The following is a 19,051-nucleotide window of genomic DNA, read 5'->3' on the forward strand; positions in this document are numbered from 1 at the left end:
TGTGTGTGTGTGTGTGTGTGTGTGTGTGTGTGTGTGTGTGTGTGTGTGTGTGCGCGCGCTTACCACTCACTTCTAAACCAGCGACCTGTTAATGAGTGGACTGTCCTGTGTCTGTGGTCACTGAGAACTGGTCAGTTTATGGTCATCCATTAACGTCTGGTTTGGAGCTTCGGAACAACTGCATTTGTCATCATAAACTAACAAGAGGAGGCCACGCCATGACTGGTGTATGGGACGATTATGGTCCGCATCTGCCAGGGTCTCTCAATTAAAAAGAATTAATCAGGGAATGTATAATTCCTCTTTTAAATTTGTATCTTTTTGATCTTAGATAAATTAAAGTGTAGACTAGTGCACAATATTGAAATGAGGAAGGCATACAGGGACCACATTCAGTATTTTTTCAATGTATTTATAACCTGTTGCTAGCTGACACTTTTCATCTGACTCTCGTGTGCTACTGCTTCCTAATATGATTGTACTGTATTTTGAAATTTTAGGTGATACATCATGAGTGCATTCACTCCACCACACCAGTTTCCCCATACAGATTGAACCATCTTTATTTATTTCAAATGTAAAAAGCCCCCGCCTTGCAATTCAAGTCATCATGCCTACACTGTTACAGTATGCTATGAGTGTGTTTCTGCTCAAATAATATAAATAGAATTGTCACTGTGACACAAAAGGTCACACACAAAAGAAAGTATTTGATATGTCAAGTGTTTAACGATTCAAAACTGTTATAAGGATGGCGCTGTATCTTGTGGATCAGAGAAGGTGGTCACCAGTCTGTGTTGGTAGCTGTTCTCAGCAGCAGCTATTGGCCAACTAGCTTTCACATCCTCCTTCAGTGGGCACATTGGCACACACTTTGTTTTTGCTTTAGCACTGAGAGGAAGCTCCTTTCCACGCACGTGCTTTAGCAACTGTCGTGCTCGTGGCTGATCCCTGTGACTTGTCCATGATTGGGGTTAAAAGAACAACTACAAATGAAAAGTCATTTGTTATCAGTTCACCTTCATCATGTCAAATTCCTCAGAAGTTCAACTAGGCACCAATGTCACTATGAATTAGCCAACACAGCCCCACACTACAAAATGTGGCCCTATCTTTATCTTAAATATTTCACAAGGCTGATAAAAGAAATGTTGGATCTAACTCAGAGCATGATTTGTGCTCCTATCAACTTCAGTGGAATTTTAAAGTTGCCTTGTGGAGTTGTAAATAAACAAAAGATTCATTCAGTGTTTCTCACCAAAACACGTTGAGATCTAACAAATGTGTTGAACACTTTTCTTTCCTCATAAAACATTAACAAAGGTGATTTTTGAAATATTTAAATCCTGCTATGTTCACATCCATGTTTGCTAGCCTGCGGTCTTCTTCACGGCTTTTGTAGGCACATTGCATGGATGTTCAGTATTAAGAGAGCTAGATACAATGCCACCAGTCAGCCTTGCTGCCAGTTTTTTCCCAGTGGCCACTCGCGGTATTGCCAACGGGATAAACACTACTGCAGTGGACTGCATTACGCAGAAGCAAACCCTGAAGCTAGAAAACTTTTTGGGCTTATGTGGCAGGCAAGCTAGGGCTAGTGCTGTTGCTGAGAAGGAATTTCCCCTGTGATTTAGGGTGGCTCAACAGCGTGGTATGTGGGCATGTGCAGCATTAGCGCCATTTTTTTAAAACTGAAAATCGAGGTTTGTTAGCCTGATTATGTGTCGGCCGAATGGTTCAGCAGCACCTGACAAACACGGAAAACACTTTAAATCGTGTTGTGGCAGGAAACAACGTTGGCCTACAGCCGAGTCCCCTTAAACCTGGGATTTATGAATGTAGTCTGGCTGGACGCACATTTAGATTGTGTGATTGGTGGAAAAATATTTTACCTCACAGGTTAAATGGCAGCCTGCTCGGTCGTGCGGTGACCCTGGAGAATTTAAACATATAACTGAGACAAAATATTCATACGGACGTGTTTTTAACTAACGAGCATTAGCACTGACCACTGGTCAGCTCACCCCGAGCCTAGCTCTGTTATGAGGGCTGGATGCCAGGTTAGCTTGTTAGCTTGGATGTTAGCTGCGGGAGGCTCGCGTTAGGCTCCATGGAGCCCCATGAGCAAGAACTTAGTGAGCGAGATGCTCCGCACCTCAGGCAGCATCCTCCAAACCTGCCGGACTGCACTGGGGGAGCCACTGAGCATTCAATACACACGCATTCAAGTGTAAAACGAGAAGGGCCTAGCCTCGTGAAAAAAATATGAACATAGCACGGTTGTGGCGGTTGCTTGCCATGTACAGTAGTTGTCTTGTCTATATATTGTATTGCAATATTGCAGTTATTGCGACAGCCCTATGAAGGACCCGATGACACTTGTTGCTGCGACGGATACTGATTTATCAGTGAGCTTAACGGAGATGATGTGCGGGTGGTGGTGGCAGACTGGCAATTGAATAAAATCATGTGGCTAATAATCTGCTTTTGTAGTTAGAAGAAGTCATCTCAAGATAAAGTTGTATGCGGTAATACTTTCATGATTCCATACCACTCGCAGTCGCCATCTTTCTCAGCTCAGCTGCCTGTTCCACCAGTAGAGACTGACCTCTGGTGGCATGTGCTGTGCACTACAATACATCACCTCAATACAGCATCTCCGTATCAGTTTAATAGAAAGAGGAGTGTCTGTGTTTTTGATGGAATTGTAAATCATACCTTCAGGATTTCTAAATACCCTGGTATACCATAATACCTTGATACCGCCCAAGCCTACATGGAGCACTGCTACATTTCCTGGCACGTCACCGCCACAAACTATAGAACGAGTAGCAATATGTATCATGCCGTGTGTCCTTGTGCATATGCTAAAAACATAGCTCTAAAGCATTAGTAGTGATCAGAAACTCTACAGGATGCCTTTAACTTAGAAGACAATTTGACTTAAGTTTAATTTTAGGGACTATTCCTTTAAACATCTCACACTGAGTCTCACAGTGGTTGTTTGGCAGTAGTTCTCTGTTATGGCCCTCACTGACATGTGCTCTGCTCTATAGAGATAATATACTGTCAATACACACACACACAAACACATGTTATTACCGGAACCAAACAGTGTGTGTCTCCTCAGAGTCTGTGTGGATGTACTCATACCCAGGAGTGGGGATCCCACTCGTTTTGGAGGCCAGGCGTTGGCTTTTGCACGTTGCCACAGGAATGCCAGCAATGTTGCCTCCATTGTGGATCCCATCGGGTCAGAGAGAAGAACTTTGTGCCTCTGTCAGTGCTGTTGTGTATTTTAGTGGCTGCAGACATCATCAACGTTTGGCAGATCTCAAAGTAGACATGGTTAGGAGGGGGAATAGTTATTTCAGCACACGCACATGTACCCTCACCATTACTTTGTTTATAGTAAATGGTGTAAAAGGTGAAACAATGGCTTCTCTGAGACAAAAAATACTTCCTCCTCCTGTGTCTTTTGTTACTTTTTCCTGCCATTAATCATCTACTATGCCTTCCGAAGGGATGAAATGTGTGTTTGTGTGTCAATGTGTGTGTGTGCCACAATGTCAGAAACAAACTGAGACAGAGGGCAGTTACCTGGATGTTGTGGGCTGGGCTGCAGATTAATGGTGAGTCACTTGAACAACATGAGAGGACTAGGCTTTTGTGTAAGGTGAGAAGCAGTGACAGAGCATTACACAGAGGGAGAGCGAGCGAGAGCAGGTACACCGAGTCACGCAATGCTTTCAGTTGGCAGGCTGGCTGTGTGTGTTTGGTAAACACACATTTTACCTGAGATAGAGTTGGAAGGTGTGCGCAAGAGGAAAATAGTCTTTCTTAGCCACATAAACATTCTGTTTGAGGTGTGTGTATGTGTGTGTGTGTGTGTGTGTGTGTGTGTGTGTGTGTGTGTGTGTGTGTGTGTGTGTGTGTGTGTGTGTGTGTGTGTGTGTGTCAGGTCAGTGAGATCCCACTAGAGAGTCAGTGGGGAGGATATGAGGGTGGGGAGTATCCAGTCTGGCTGGGTCAGAGCTGGGAGTTTCTTGACTTCTCCCTCTGGGTCACTAACGATTTTCTCATTTGTCTTCTGCCTTTATAAGAGATCTAGTATGTGAACATCGGATGTGTTCTTTGTGGGTTTTTTCCATTATTGATGTAAATGCATGTATTTCACTAAAACATTGACACTACAGTCCTGCAGAAGTGTGGGCCCAGCTTTCAGCCCCTGACTGGCTTGCTTATTAGTACTGTGTGTACAGAAACTAATCTGTGTCAACTAAAGGGGGCGCGCTGTATCCAAAGGCATTTCTCACACACCACTGTCCTCCCCTCCCATGTCCTGTCCTGTCCTGTCCTGTCCTGTCCTGTCCTGCCTTGTCCCATGCAGCTCCGGAAGTTCCGGCCCCACCCGAGGTTTGCCAGATTGCTTTGGTGTTACATTGCGTAATGCCAAACTACCCCCGTGCGTCACTGGGAGCACCCTTCCTACACACACATACTGTATGCATGAGTGTAAACACACAGAGTGTATACACACACACAGAGTACACAGGACCCGCTTACATCGGCCCACTCTGTGGAACTGCCTTTATTTGCAGGGATCACACTGCTGTTACTGACTTGTTTGATCATCTCTAGTGTGTAACATGTGGTTTTACAGAGGAAATGCAAAGTTACATGACCTTTTCTTCCTGACTGGATCCTGTTCAGTATAAAACTTAATCAAACATCGTGCTCTCAGACGATGTTATCAACCTTATTGTCATAATGAGTCAGTGCGGACTAGCGGCCATTTGTACACACAGCTTCCTTGTTCCTCTCAGACAACAACCTTGCTAACTGAATTCATGCTTCAGGAACAGTGTATTTTTCACACAAATTGTTATACTTTTTGCATACTGTTCTGTTCAGCAAGCCAGCACTTTGCTTTGACCGAAATAGGAAATAAAATTACTCTTTAGCACAAGTGCGCTACATGAAATTACCCTTCAAAACAGGTGTGTTAAATGTAATTCAACCAATTAATGATAATTTATTTAAACTCTTTTGTAAGGAAGCAATGAGATGTTAAATTGCTCATGTTTAAAATAACAGAAGTGCAATTACAGAAAGGAGGCTTCATATTAAATGCGGGTACTGTATTTTAAAATGCCAGTAATGTTGAAATGGAGATTTTCCCTTGTGATATGTTCATTTTGCTATTTCTGTGTAATTTAGTTTAATTGTGAGTGTGTGTGGCCGTAGGAGTCTCTATAACAGCGGCATTGTAGATATCGAGATGACTTGTTTCAGGGTTTGCCGAGTCAAGATCACAAAGCTGGCAGCTTGACAAAACCTTCAGCATGCACCAGAAATCCAACCTGCTCCTCTCGTCTTTCCTTTGATTCTTCTGTTTTCTCACTGGAAGCATAATTGAAACGAGTAAATAAACAAGAGCGCGGAATGTAAACTAGACCAGGCCCTCTCAAAGACAGCAGGGTCCTTAAAAATGCTAATTTGTCTCATTCTTACAGCAGGAACAGACAAACATTAATAAATTCTGTCTGAAGTCTGAATATAGATTTCTTTTTCTGCTGCTCTTTTCATCATTATTATTGCATGGCTCTCCTGTGGGCACATCCAGCGTACGCAGCGATGGGCACATGGCTGTACTCGGTTTTGTGTGTGTATGTATGCATGTCACCTGGGGAAGGTGGGGAGAATCAGGCTTTTAAATCCCTGTGTTGTTGGCACACTTTATATTTTCAGCCTGCAATTGTTTGTCCTTCACATGTCTTTGACGTTCATTTTTATGATTGAATGAGTGCATGAATGTGTGCGTGTCAGTGTGGTGAGTGTGTGTACACCAAATAGTTTCTATGCGCCAGCTTTTGTTTCCAACTTTGATCGTTTCCGCCCGGGGCTCTCTGCTCTTTATCTGTTGATACTTTCCCCTCTCCTGTAGATTTTGAAAATACATGCTTCATTTTTTTGCATAATGCTCCAGCTTTGTCATAGCTATGTGTTTTTCTACATTTCCTAAAGGTATATTCAACTCATACAGGGAGGAAAATAGGAGGCGCATTTACACTTTATGCTAATTTACAATGAAAAGCAGAGAAAGAGTTCCACAGCTGTAGGAACTATAAAAGAAACAGCCTAGATAAAGTACTTGCCCACATATAACTGTCTTTCTTGTCAGTCAGTATTTGACTCACTCTCCCCGTGCTAATAACAAAGGGGTCTTCCTCTGACTCAAAACTACTCCCAACAGGTGGACTTACTCCTACGCTATTTTTCACTCCTTCTCTTCATCTTCCTCTTTCTCCAACTTTCTCTCTGTCTTTCTCAGGGACCACACATAGCATCAGTGACCCTGGCGGCCTATGAATGTGGCTCTGTGGATTTCCCCGAGCCACCCTATCCGGACCAAATAGTCTGTCCCCAGCAGGAAGCACCACCACCAGGCTCTGATGCTGAGCATGTGGGTGTGGAGGCCGCAGGGGCGGACGAGGCGGTGGGGTCAGTCGCCCTCCAGGGAAGCATCTCTCTCTGGACCATCATCTCCAAAGTTCGTCTGGAAGCTTGTATGTGGGTGAGTGTCTGTTACACACTGGCTGTGCATACTTTAGACCGGAACAGCTAAAGAGCAGCCAAATGCAGGATCTGCACGGAGTTAAGCTTTTCTAAACATTTCTCATGGCTCAGATTTGGTCACAGTTTGCATTGACCTTGCACATTCGCCACAGCTTTAACCATTATTCAGAGTGTGTGCTTTGAAATATTGTTGCTGTCAGGTGAAAACCTCATATCTCCCAAATGCCAGTTCCTGAGGAGCTAAGAAAAACAGTCTTGTTTTCAGATTGACCACCATGCATTTTTGAATTTATCCAGTGGGTTTTGAAAGGTGTCATTAGACAGAGGGTGGTAGAAACATGAAAATCACCAAAATTGAAGGCTTTTAGAGACCCAGTTTTCCAAGGGCAGGGTCAACCATACATACCAATGACTCCAAATAAGGACACAAATCAAACAATGATTTTTTTCATACTTAACATGCAAAATGCTGTGGTAAGAGAACAGTGAAAAAGGTGAAAACTTGGCCATTCTTGTGCTCTCTTTTAACATCTTAATACACATAATTATTTAAATCTTTTAGATCTTCCTCTCAGAATCTGAAAGGCTTAAGCTATAAATTATAGAACATTTGCATTCACATTGTGGGTGCGCATGCATTCATTGATAACTAAACTCTGTGGAAAACCCCAACCCCTTACCATGTATTTCCCCTGTGCAGCTTTGGTGGTTTCACACCTCTAACCAGCGTTGTGGCTGCTGAGAAAGATGAAATACTTTAGTCAACAATCTTTTTAAGGGCCAGAACAGAAACATTTTTACCGCTTTATCATATAAAAATATAATGCTAAACTTTATAATGTCTGAGTTTCTGTTAAAGTTTGGACTAAAATAATGAAGCGATAAAAGATAAAGAGCAGCCTTCTACCTGGGTGTCTAGTTACGCTTAGACCAGCACGCTGGCGGCTTATCACTGACTCACACATGTCTCAGAGTTACCATGAAACCACTGACGATGTTCTACGCTACTATTACACACACACACACACACACACGTAAGAGACACATAAAAGCACAAGCACGGAAACATGCTACAGATATCTTAAAGTAACACTCCATTATCACCTTCTTTGTGACTTTTCATGTCCACTTTTGTCATCTGTTTATTTATTTTTTCCATCTCAGTTTCTCTTCCATTTTACAAGCATTACTGAGAATGTCAGAACTGCCAAACGTTGAGAAAAGAGAACTTGGTCACTGAAACATGATATGAGTATATCATTCTTTATTATCTGTTTCCCTGTTCTGAATAATGTGGTAAGGGCTGAGGTGAGGGGGAAATACACCCCAGCTACTTCTTTACTACCAGTGGCTTTACAGGAACCTGTCAGGTTTTTAACCACCTGATTTCTACTGTAATTGGCCTTCAGGCTTCCTTATTGTTTGTGATACATTAACTATGCACATATACACATGCACAAATACAATAGCCATGGTGAAAGTTTAAACTAGCTGCTTATCCTGATATTAAAAGATTTTTCACACCTTTCACTTCATATAATAAGACCTTGTCTTCCAAATATATCTGCATCTCATGCGCTGTGTGTGCGTGCGTGTGCGCAGACACACTGATCCTGCACATAAAATCAGTGTCTGTATTTTGATTTATTACAGCAGCATGGCTTCAAACTGGAGTCTGAGCCAAACTGTAGCCACACCAGCAAGCAGCACCACACTCTGAAGATGTGACATAGGAGTCTGTGTGTGTGTGTGTGTGTGTGTGTGTGTGTGTGTGTGTGTGTGTGTGTGTGTGTGTGCCACCCAGTCCCCTTGGATTCACCACCACCACCCACTTACCACCACACCCCTGTAACCCCAGCCTGGCGCGGCCTCCACCGAGGCTTGTCAGCTCTACAGTTGGAGACACCTGTTGCGCCCACGGTTTCAAAGCACCCACACCAATACCCCCCCCCCTCTGCCAGCCTCCCACCTTCTGGATACACTGGTGATGAGACATCCCCCTCCCCTCCCCACCACCACCACTACCACCACCTCTTCTTCTCTCACTCTCTCCTTTCTCCCTCCTCTCTCTTTGTCCTTTTCTGTCCCCTCTTAAAGCCTCTCTGTCCACTAACGCAGCTCCCTTAAGTGCTCCACTTCAAACACCACCACTGTGCAGGTGGACATATTTCCCCCCCCCCCCCCCTCCCCCTCTGCCACACCAACACTCACACACACACAAACACACACACACACAGGCGCACGCACACTCACAAACAGAGGCAGAGCTATTGAATGGAGCAGCTGCCAGGGAGATTAAGGCACGTCTCCATTATGAGAAAAAACTGGCAGATTTCATCAAAGACTGCAGTGTTAACAAGAGAACAGGGTGTCCAGATTAAAGATTCAGTCTGCCAGGTTTTGGGATAGCACCGCCTCCTGAGAATGATTGTTTGGGCTTGTTGTCGCTGCCATGGTTGCTAACTACCCACTAATCATCTTCTGGCTAAGCCATCCCACTACATGCAAGTAATGTGGCTGTGATTAGCTAGTTATGTTCTTCTGGGAGAGAGATTCAAGCTGTGATTTTGCGTGTGTTCCACCTAGACAACTGCATTTCAGAGCAGAAGCTTCGTTTATTCACTGCTTTGCATATTAGGATGTTAAGGATGTGTCTGGGCTTGAAATCTTCCAAATGCCATCTGTAATTGTAACTTACACTAAATGTATCCTTAGCATCTTCTCTCATACCCCTCGCACCCCTACTCTTCCCCTGTGCCTGGAAACATTAAAGTAATGAGCTGTGAGCAACTCCAAAAACACTGCATTTCTTGGCGGCTGTTTTCATTGTGTTAATTAAGTCTGTAGCCCTCACCCCCTCACCCCTTACTCCCCCCCACTCCTCCCCGTTCTCATGTTTTGGCGGTATGAACTTGGTGAACCAACCCAAGTGCTGAGGATTTATTTCCCTCAAATCACTTCCGCTTTCTTCCTGTTAAGCCCCCCTCAATCACACAGGCTCCACCGCTTTATAGCTACAAGCTCCTTTTGGCTGTTAAATATCGATATCTTGGTTCCTTTAGACCCCCCTGGGCTTTTTAGCACATCTTAAATTTTCCAGAAACAGTGCATTCCACATGTCCAAAGTAGATTTGAACAGAGCAGTGAGCGGTGCACTGTGTTGATATGCTGTTTAGAGGTGGCATCTGGTTTTTCACCTTCCCTGGGCCTGTGTTTTATGTATCCATGATCGTTTAATAATCTGTGGGATTTTCGTTCTCGTAAATCTTTTCCGTTTTATTCCCATTAAGCGCTCTGATCGCACAATCCCAGACGTCAAGCCGTGCAAGCTCCTTTGGATAGTGGATATTGATATTTTTGCTCCATTAACCCCCCAGCAACCATGGTAACATGCTTGTTATAATAATTAGCATCACAGTAAGACAAATGTAGCGTTTTTACAACCAAAATACCATTTAAAACAATAAAACCAAGTTTAGAATTATACTAAAAAGCAAGGAAACAGTCATTAAACATGGTTAGTTTACTGTCATGAATGTTAGCTTAATAGTACAAAAAAGAAAAAAAAACTGAATAATGGTGATACAAGTAGTCAGCCTGCACTGTACATAAGAACTAACATATCTCTCTTTCTTAAAGTAATTTTGAATTCAGAAGCCTGTGTTGCCAAAACAATATACGGCAGCACATCACATCAGGGAGTACTATAAACACAAACAGCTGAGCAGCACAATCTGTGTGTGTGTGTGTGTGTGTGTGTATGTATGTGTGTGTTTCTGCATGAGCAGGGTGCAGGTACAGCCATAGGAGAGCTTCCTCCCTACTTCATGGCCCGGGCGGCGCGGCTGTCCGGTGCAGACCCAGATGACGAGGACTACCAGAGGTTTGAGGAGATTCTGGACCAGACCCAGTCTGCACAGGTGACACACTGTTCCCTGCATCATCTTCAGCCCCTCGTCCGTCATTTTCATCACCCTCTGTCATCTAACACCCCCCCCCACCCCACCACCCAACCCCCACCATGCTAATTTTTTATAAAGCTTTAACTTTCACCTCTGTCAGCTTCACTTCATTCTCACCTCTCTGCTCTTTTGCACTTGTGCGCTTGTTCTTTATCACCCCGTTGCACTTGCACCATTTCATTCCTAATTGCTTTGTTCTTGGCATTAATTTATTTTCAGTTCTGGTATTTTTCTAAATCAGCCATTTCAACCTCCCTAAAGTGAACCACATTGTACCGTGTGTGTGTTTGTGTGTTGACCACTGAGCAAGCCCCACCTCAGTGTCTCAACGGTACAACAGGAATCAAGTGCTTTCACAATGTTGTGACTAAGAGAGCAGCAATGATGCACTCGAGTAAAATGTTCCCGCCATTGCCAGCCCTTCATTTTGAAATTCGCTTAAAAAAAAAAAAAAAAAATGTTCTCCTATCAAACATCCTTGCAAATGTTTCAACAATGCCTAACAACTTATTGTAAATATTTATTTTTCCACACTCTTATGATTATGAATGGACGAGGAGGAATGAGGGGAAACATCCATGTGGTTTCGTAAAAGGCTTTTCATCAAACCTGTCTATCCTGACGCAGCCTTCATCCTTAGGAATGCTCGTCTCTCTCCAACATTGTGGGTCTAACAGTCAGACAGGTCAAGTGCAGTAAAACAACTGCATCCATAAATGGTTTTGAACTTTACAACAGACTCACTTACTCTTGTGCTTGCAAATAAACTGCAGCTGATAATATCATAGACAACTGTTAACAAATAAATCCTGTTTTTTATGAGGATATCCCAGTTATCAAGAGATTACTGAGTGATTCAAAGTGTGTTTCCTTTTGTTTAAAGTATGTATTTCACTTTTCAGCATGCATATAGGATTAGTAACAGTCCAACTGTGGCTGAGATGTGACTTATTCAGTACTTGCATGCTTTCTTTGATAATTCAGTAATTCAAAAAGGAAGAAAATGCCTGAAAAGTATGCTTCTGGTCACAAGATTTTAAAAAAATCCCCACAATATATTAGGCCTATTGTTTATGAATGTATTAGAAATGAGAAACAACGGAAAAAGTCATTCTAACATGTCCATTCTTTTGACTGAGACTCATAAAGCAAAAATGTCGTTACCTTGTATTCCTGGATGTATTGTTCCTCTGTCTGTCTTTACATGCAGAGAATGTAGAGTAGAGGGCAAAGTATTAACATAGCAACCCAGCCAGTGTCAGTCAGATCCCTTAAATCATGTGATTCTGCTTCAACATCCTGTGTCATGTAAAAGCATGTCAATGTAAAATTAACTACTAATAACTACTAATTACAAATACAAGTCATTTGTCTGGAACAACTGCCAGCAGGATTTCACTTCTTTCAACTGTTAGAGTTTTCTAGTAGCGAGTTGTTATCTTGAAACCAGGCAAATCACTCCGTTTATATCAGTAATGCTACTTGTTTTCAAATTTAGTCCTGCTTCCCTTTCTAGTGGCAGAAAATCCTGCTTTCTTTTGGATAAAACTGAACCTTTTTCCACTTCTGGCCACAGCTCACTGATGTCAAGGCAGGTATTTTGCCTTTGGCTGGGTCACATACTCGGAAAACTGTTAATACCCCCAATAGGTGACCCATTGTCTGCAGAGTAAATAAATGATCTTTAAATAAAATGTCCAAAATTAAAGGATGCGAGTCCCTAGGAGCACAGTGTACTCATGAATGATTCATTCAACCCTGTGGATGTGCTGTATGTGTGCAAAATAACTGTTCTACCAAAGGGAAATTATTGCATCAACCACTGTTTTTCATTATCAGCAGTTTAACCGACTCCCAGTGCACAAACTGAAGTGACCTTTTGAGACTCTAATACTGAAACAGATTCAAGGAAGTGACTACAAAAAATTGGCGAGAGGAATCTGTGCTGCTGGTTAATAAGGGACAGGGGTGCAGCACCTGCTGTAAGGTCCGCTGTTACTAATGCTGTGGACAGCTGGGTAGGCTGGCACCAACAGCAGCCCTGGCGTTCAGACCACATGTGTGAGAGTGGAGCTCTGACATCACTCGACTTACTGATAAAGTGGCGCTTCCCACCCAAACTGTGAGAAAAAGAGCAGAGACATGGGAAGAGCGAGACTAACGGGCGGCGTGGGGAAGAGAAGATTTTGTCTAAATGATCATCTCAGCACCGAGGAGCTCCTGCGTGTCTTTTCCCAAACAAACTAACAGTATGACGCAGGAGGAGCATCGCCTGTTCGTCTCGCATCCGTGCGAGGACAGATTAGAAGTGACGCTGCATGCTGCTGTCTCAGTACACAGCCTTAGTCTCGCTCTCTCTCTCTCTCTTGCTGACACTGTTTCTTTTTCTGTCCCTCTGTTCTTATGCTCTTATTCTTTCTCACGCACTCTGGTGGTCTCCCACTGTGCATTACTCTCTCGCGCGCTCTCTCTCTCTCTCTCTGATGATATCTGGCAGCCTGGTGCATGTATGTTATGTGTGCTTGTGTGATTGGACAGCATCTGGAGGCAGGTTGCTTGCACCAGCGAGGACCTGCCACATACGGAAACATTTTTTCTCTCGCCAGGGCTTTTACCATTACTCGGATGTTCTCAGGGTTCCCTTTTTCGCTCAAGGAGATCCCGCAACACCTCTCTGATTTGCACTTTTCCGCCTTTTGCCCTTTTTACACCTTTTCAAGGTGGACACGGAAGCAATCATCCACTGTGGAGTCGTGTCAGAGGTTTTGATAGAAAGCTGAAAATCAATAGAGTAGAAACAGGCTCCACTGGGATTGGATTGGAGAAATTGTGGAATCGTTGGATCGTTGTGTATTAGACAGGAAGTGGTTAAATCTTGTCGTCAAGGATGTGACCCACACCCCCATACCCCCCACCCCTCTGCCCCCCCCAACCTTATCCCCCTCCACACACATACGCACGCAGGCTCTCACACACACACACTCCACCCTGTGGCAACAGAGCTGGGTTAAGATGCTGTCTTCGTCCCCTCCGCTCAAGTCACAGAGGTTTGTAGGTGCCAGCAGTTTGACTTAAACCCAGTGGTATTTCTCTCAGCCTGCACGTGCCAACTTCCTGCCACAAGTGCACGTGATGCACAGCAGCAGAGCACTCTGGGTTTTTTTTTTTTCTCATTCATTCAACAGAGCTATTCAAGAATAATGAAGTCATGCCTTTTCTAACGGCTCCAGACGCTGATGTCATGAACATCAGATTTTTTTCCCCTCTTAAATCTTTAGCTCAGTACGAGAGCACTCGGCGGGCCGGAGAGGAATCCTCAGTATCGACACGGACCGTCTCGGAAGATCCTACATGGACCGAGTCCATGATTGCTTGTAACCTGATAATGAAGTTATTTCCTGGCTTGTGTTTTGTTTTTTTTCATCCGGCACGGAAAGGGTTAACAGGCTGTGAATTCTTGATTGCCAACTCCCAGGATCGTATCTCCTGTAACTCAAATCAGGGCCATCTGCGCTGGGCGTATGCCTGCCTTCCCCCCTGGCCTACTGCACTCAAAGGCTCTCTGTGCTGTGGTTTGCCCGGCCCCGTCACGTGACTTCTCTGAAAATGCCCCCTCCCTCCTCCTCCCTCTTTATTTCCAGTAAACTGTTTGAAAGGAGGGGGGTGAGTCAGAGTAAAACCAGCTTCCCTTTAACCACAGCTTGTTAAAGAATTTGTCAACGTGGACTCAGGGGTGCATTTTTTTTTGTGTGTGTGTGTGAGTGTGTGTGTGTGTGTGTGTGTGTGTGTGTGTGTGTGTGTGTATGTGTGTGTGTGTGTGTGTGTGTGTATGTGTGTGTGTGTGTGTGTGTACGGATAGATTTGAATGTGTAGGTCTTTTTTTTTTTTTTTCTCCTTTCTTGAAAGGGGACTGTAGCTTCGATTGCGTCAGGAGTCCTTAATCACTCCACTTCCTGTGCCAGAGAGAGCGGGCGCGGGCTTGTTGGGAGTTAATGAGATGAACTTTAGCTGTCTTTGTGTCGGGGGGCTCGCGACCGCTTTGGAGATGTGTGTCTTCTGTGTGAAAGACTTTCATTGAGAAAAAAAAGGAAAACAGAGAGAAGGAGAGAAAAAATGTGCGTGGGTGTTGACTTGTGTATAGGCTATGCATAGATTTTTCCTTGTCTGACACTTTAATTTTCCACATGGAGCAGAGTGCCTTGTCGCTGCCTGATTTTTGTCTCTGTTTGAACTCTGTACCCCATCAGCACTACCAAAGCCTACTGAAAACAAAGTGTTTGCTTTGCCAACTTCTTCACTGTGAAGTCCACTTTTTTGTGGTAAACCCTCTGAACAACTTTTCAGCAAATCTGAAATAAACAGACATCATGTAATAGAAAAAAACCTCACTATCATATAATCTTATTTTAAAACCTTTATACTTGAAACTGACCCTGAAAGTTTACTTCTACAGTATATCAAGATGTACTATGATAAAATCATGGCACTGCTTTAAATAAAGGAACTTTTCCTGTTAATGTGTCGAGGTTGCTGTATGCAGTTCAAAAAACTGTCCTCTCTGGTTTTTCCCTGTGGATTTGTCTATTAACTGTCATCACCTGGCAACTGTAACAACAAATATTCAAACTATCATATTAAAGGTAGTGTTCACTCTGCGTCATGCTCACACATTTTAATACAAATTCTTCTGTGCTTATAGAGTAAAAGTTATTTTTTGCCATGTATCTAATAAGAATTTAATCTAATATTTAACTGACGACATAATTCCAAGAATGCTAATCTTGTGACAAACACCCTGCTTTTCCTCAGATTAATTCATCTACAGCGTATTTATTGTGATTAAATCAAAACAGACATGCTGCATTCCTTACATGTTGGTTTGTGTCATATCATTCCAAAAACTTGATATCATAGTGAAGTTAAAGTTAAATCATTTTGATTAAAAAAAGCTTCACATGTTCATGAAAGACATACATGGGAACATGACAGCTGTAACAAGTGAGGCAAAACCGGTAAAATGTGGTTTCTGAAGAACGCATGATTTGTTTATTCAAATGAGGAGTTGGTTAATCTGACCGTCAGAAGTATATGGGGGAGAAAAAAATCCAAACCTATAAACAACAGATCAAATGTGAGTATTGTTCCCCACAGAGGTCGGCCCCATGTGGGGTGACTATGCAGACTGCTGAGTGAAGCATCTGTGCCGAGCAGCCAAACCTGGAACCAAAACCTCCATGGTTTTAATGACGCTGCACCCTTGACAAGATCTTACCAAATGTAATTGCTGCTAAGCCCAGCCCTGCAGGCCGGTGGTGAAGGAGGGGGAGTTGGGGGGGGGGCAGGCAGCCCTTGGCAAGCTGCCTGGCAAAGATGGTGATTTTCCATAAGCCACCAACAACAGAGTCTGGATGTCTGAACCCCAGCCATCCAAGATAGACGCTTCCCCAGTCCAGAAATGCAGAATAGAGAGAGAGTCCAAGTACATAGTTCAACTATAGTAAATCACAGTGTCACAAGTTCACACACACACACACACATAACACCCTCCCCTCACCTCCTCAGGGACCCTTTGTTCACGCTGCAGTGATATTTTCATGCTCACTCTCGTTGCATGAGCCAAAAGCTCAACTGCTGCACCTAATGTAAACAATGCATGTGTCATGATGTCAGAAAATGAATGGGATTCACAGGCCGTCTCCATGGCACTGATTGGTTCTGCAGGGTTCCGTCCGCGCTACAACACCAGCGGTTGTCAGGTGTTCTTGGTCCAGACACAGTCCTCAGCGGTTCAGCTGTAAACCAACCATACACATTCCTTCCCTCCCTGTCCCCCACCAGCTGAGCAACACACCACACACGCACACACACACATACATGCACGCACATGTGTGCACACATGGGGACAGGCTAGAATTAAAACTACAGGCTTGGCTAAGGGGAAACCTTCATGATTGGACGTCAGTGGAGGCAGAAATTCAAATTGTGAACCAATCAGATTCTGTGTCCCTTCGCTCCCCCCACCACCACCTTATTAGGCGACCTCCCATGTCTCTCAAATTTCCTGACCGCGGGGTTGCACCCCGCAAAGAATGTCATCAGCACTGTACTGGTTTTGTTGACCATATTAGGTATGATCATGTATTGCCAGCCCCCTCCTGCACCTCATTTTTTGAATTAACATGATGCTTCAGAAATGGAGGCCTTACCTTTTGAAAAAAAACAACATTGTCTTGTCTTTTCAAATAAAACAAATACAGTTTTTTTCTTTAGTTTCTTTGTCAGTTGATTTGGTATTGTTTTTAGGTGAGAAAAATATGCTTTTGGTGGGAAAATCTACTTCACACCCAGCAAACAGTCATTTTCAGACTTAGAATAATTAAACACACACCACTGCACTAAATATCTGAAAGTTTCATTATAAAATGCTGTGGATGCATTTTTGGAAACACTTTGCTAAATGAAAATCATCAGGAAATATTTTAAAAATACAAACAATTTGGTTCCAGAAAAATAAACAATTTTCTTGTCTTAAACTGAATGTTAGCTGTAATACAAACATAATTATGTGTCTGTATTAGCAGTCAGTGTGTATTTTTCTTTAAATGGAAGGTGTCTCATTTTGGACCAAAAGTCCTCATATATAAAGAACTGTATTTACAGTTATTAATTAGTTACTTAATTAGCTAGTAACTTTGTCTCCTTTTATATTTGTGACCAGAATAGTCACAAATATAAAAGGAATTTGAAGTTTAAGCTGAGAGGCAGAGAGGGATGCTTTTTAATGTGACATATCTACATAATTTCATACAGCCAGTGCACACTCTTAATATGTACATTCACTACAGCAGGAGACAGATTTAAATTCAAGTGTTGAAAGATCTTATTTTTGACCGTAATCCTGTGTAAGGATACATTAAGCATGCATTTATTCTGCAGTAAATGTAGCCAGATACCAAAGAGACAGTGGTTTACCTAATAAAGAGTTGTATAAAACAATTACCTCATCAAATATGGCATGAATATAATAACTTTAATATATTTAGAACTTCCCAACATTAAAAACAAGAGTCTTTATTACAGCAATAGATTCATTAACTTTGCTAAAAAAAGGAATTTTCTTATTGTTTTTCATGATAACAGTGCAAAAACTTGAATGAAAGTTCAGACAAATGTAGAAATAATAATTAAGATAGGTTAAATTAATTAAATGATTATGAAAGTAACAGTTTTTGGCTGTTAAATCCATCTTCTCTATTGTCAGCAGATTAGATTATTAACATATTAAGGCCTAGAAAATAAAAAAAACCCTTGTGCTGGATGTTTTGAAAATGCAGTTTCCTCAGTGTATTTTATTTTTATCATTTTAAGGGGGTTGATTTCCATCCAGAATCCCACAATTTCTATGTGAAAAACTAGTTTTTTAATTTAACAAATCTAGCATTGTATGGAAGTAATGATTTTATATAATTTACCTAGAAATTGAATGTATCATCCAAAAATATGAAAGGTCCTGGATCAGGGATTTCCTTTGCATTCCTACTGTGTTCCCAGAACTAGTTTAAGTAAAATCCAAATAGATTAAATCTCCTCTTCCCAGAAAAGGTATATTGAGGAAAGATCTGTGCCATTGCTGTGAAAAGAGGCTTTTGTTGGGCTGTCAAGAGGAATAGGGCAAGACCAGCAGAAAAAGTAAGAATTTGTGAGTCACTGGATGACCAAAGTCTGTTGTCTTGTTCTCAAACTCCCAGTGACAAAGTAATTGATAACTGGCACTAGAGGCAAAAATACAGACATGCTAAAACCAGTTTATCATTCTTCAACAATGAAGAAACATGTTTAGAGATGAGTTTTGTGGGTCTTTTAGAATAAGTGTCAAGTGAATCAGTGTATTTTCTGCTGTGAACTTGGAGATATTTATGCTGGCAGGATGGTCATGAAGTAAGTGCAGGACTTTATTTAATCTAAAGCCCAACTTTTTCATTCAAACATTTAAATAAATGAACTTTCCCTTTGAGATGTTTTTTATCAGGTGAGTCAATATTTTGAGGTTTTAGAGATTAACAGCATTTTAGATTAAGCAGATAAACTTGAGAGGGTTTAGAAACACACATTCTAAGATTTACAAAGTGAAAGTCCTTCTGATGCACAATGTATTACAATATATGTACTTTCAAGTTCTAAACAGTCTGCATGACTGTACATCTAAATTCTGAGAAACTAATTATTGGGTTTGTCAGTTGCCATCTTATGCAATAACTGATTAAAACATTTTGTTGAGGACACATTTGTGGGAAGTAAAAAATCCTGCTGCTTCAGCTGCTCTCTTCTTTACACTAATTTAGAAACAAACAGAGATTAAAAAACAAGTTATTCACTCATTATTCGTTTCATTTGGACACCAGTATGGTTTTAGATATAAAATGGAAAGATTTAATTTGAATACACAGGCTACAATTTGTAAAAAAGCTGAAACATTAACATTCAGAGATGATGGAGAAATCCTAAAAGTA

The 19,051-nt window shown here is 42.2% G+C and overlaps 1 protein-coding gene across 9 annotated transcripts in view; it reads left to right on the forward strand.

Annotated features, from left to right (window-relative positions):
- LOC121910305 (vacuole membrane protein 1-like) overlaps positions 1 to 19,051 on the forward strand; it is a 74,306-nt gene that overhangs the window by 30,767 nt on the left and 24,488 nt on the right. For all 9 annotated transcript variants that reach the window (XM_042431461.1, XM_042431463.1, XM_042431464.1 and 6 more), the window contains 2 exons: positions 6,335 to 6,577; positions 10,368 to 10,499. In XM_042431461.1, the coding sequence (XP_042287395.1) occupies positions 6,335 to 6,577; positions 10,368 to 10,499 (375 nt within the window). The remainder of the gene's footprint in view (positions 1 to 6,334; positions 6,578 to 10,367; positions 10,500 to 19,051) is intronic.

The sequence above is a fragment of the Thunnus maccoyii genome, chromosome 13, assembly GCF_910596095.1.
Source record: "Thunnus maccoyii chromosome 13, fThuMac1.1, whole genome shotgun sequence".
NCBI classification, from domain to species: Eukaryota; Metazoa; Chordata; class Actinopteri; order Scombriformes; family Scombridae; genus Thunnus; species Thunnus maccoyii.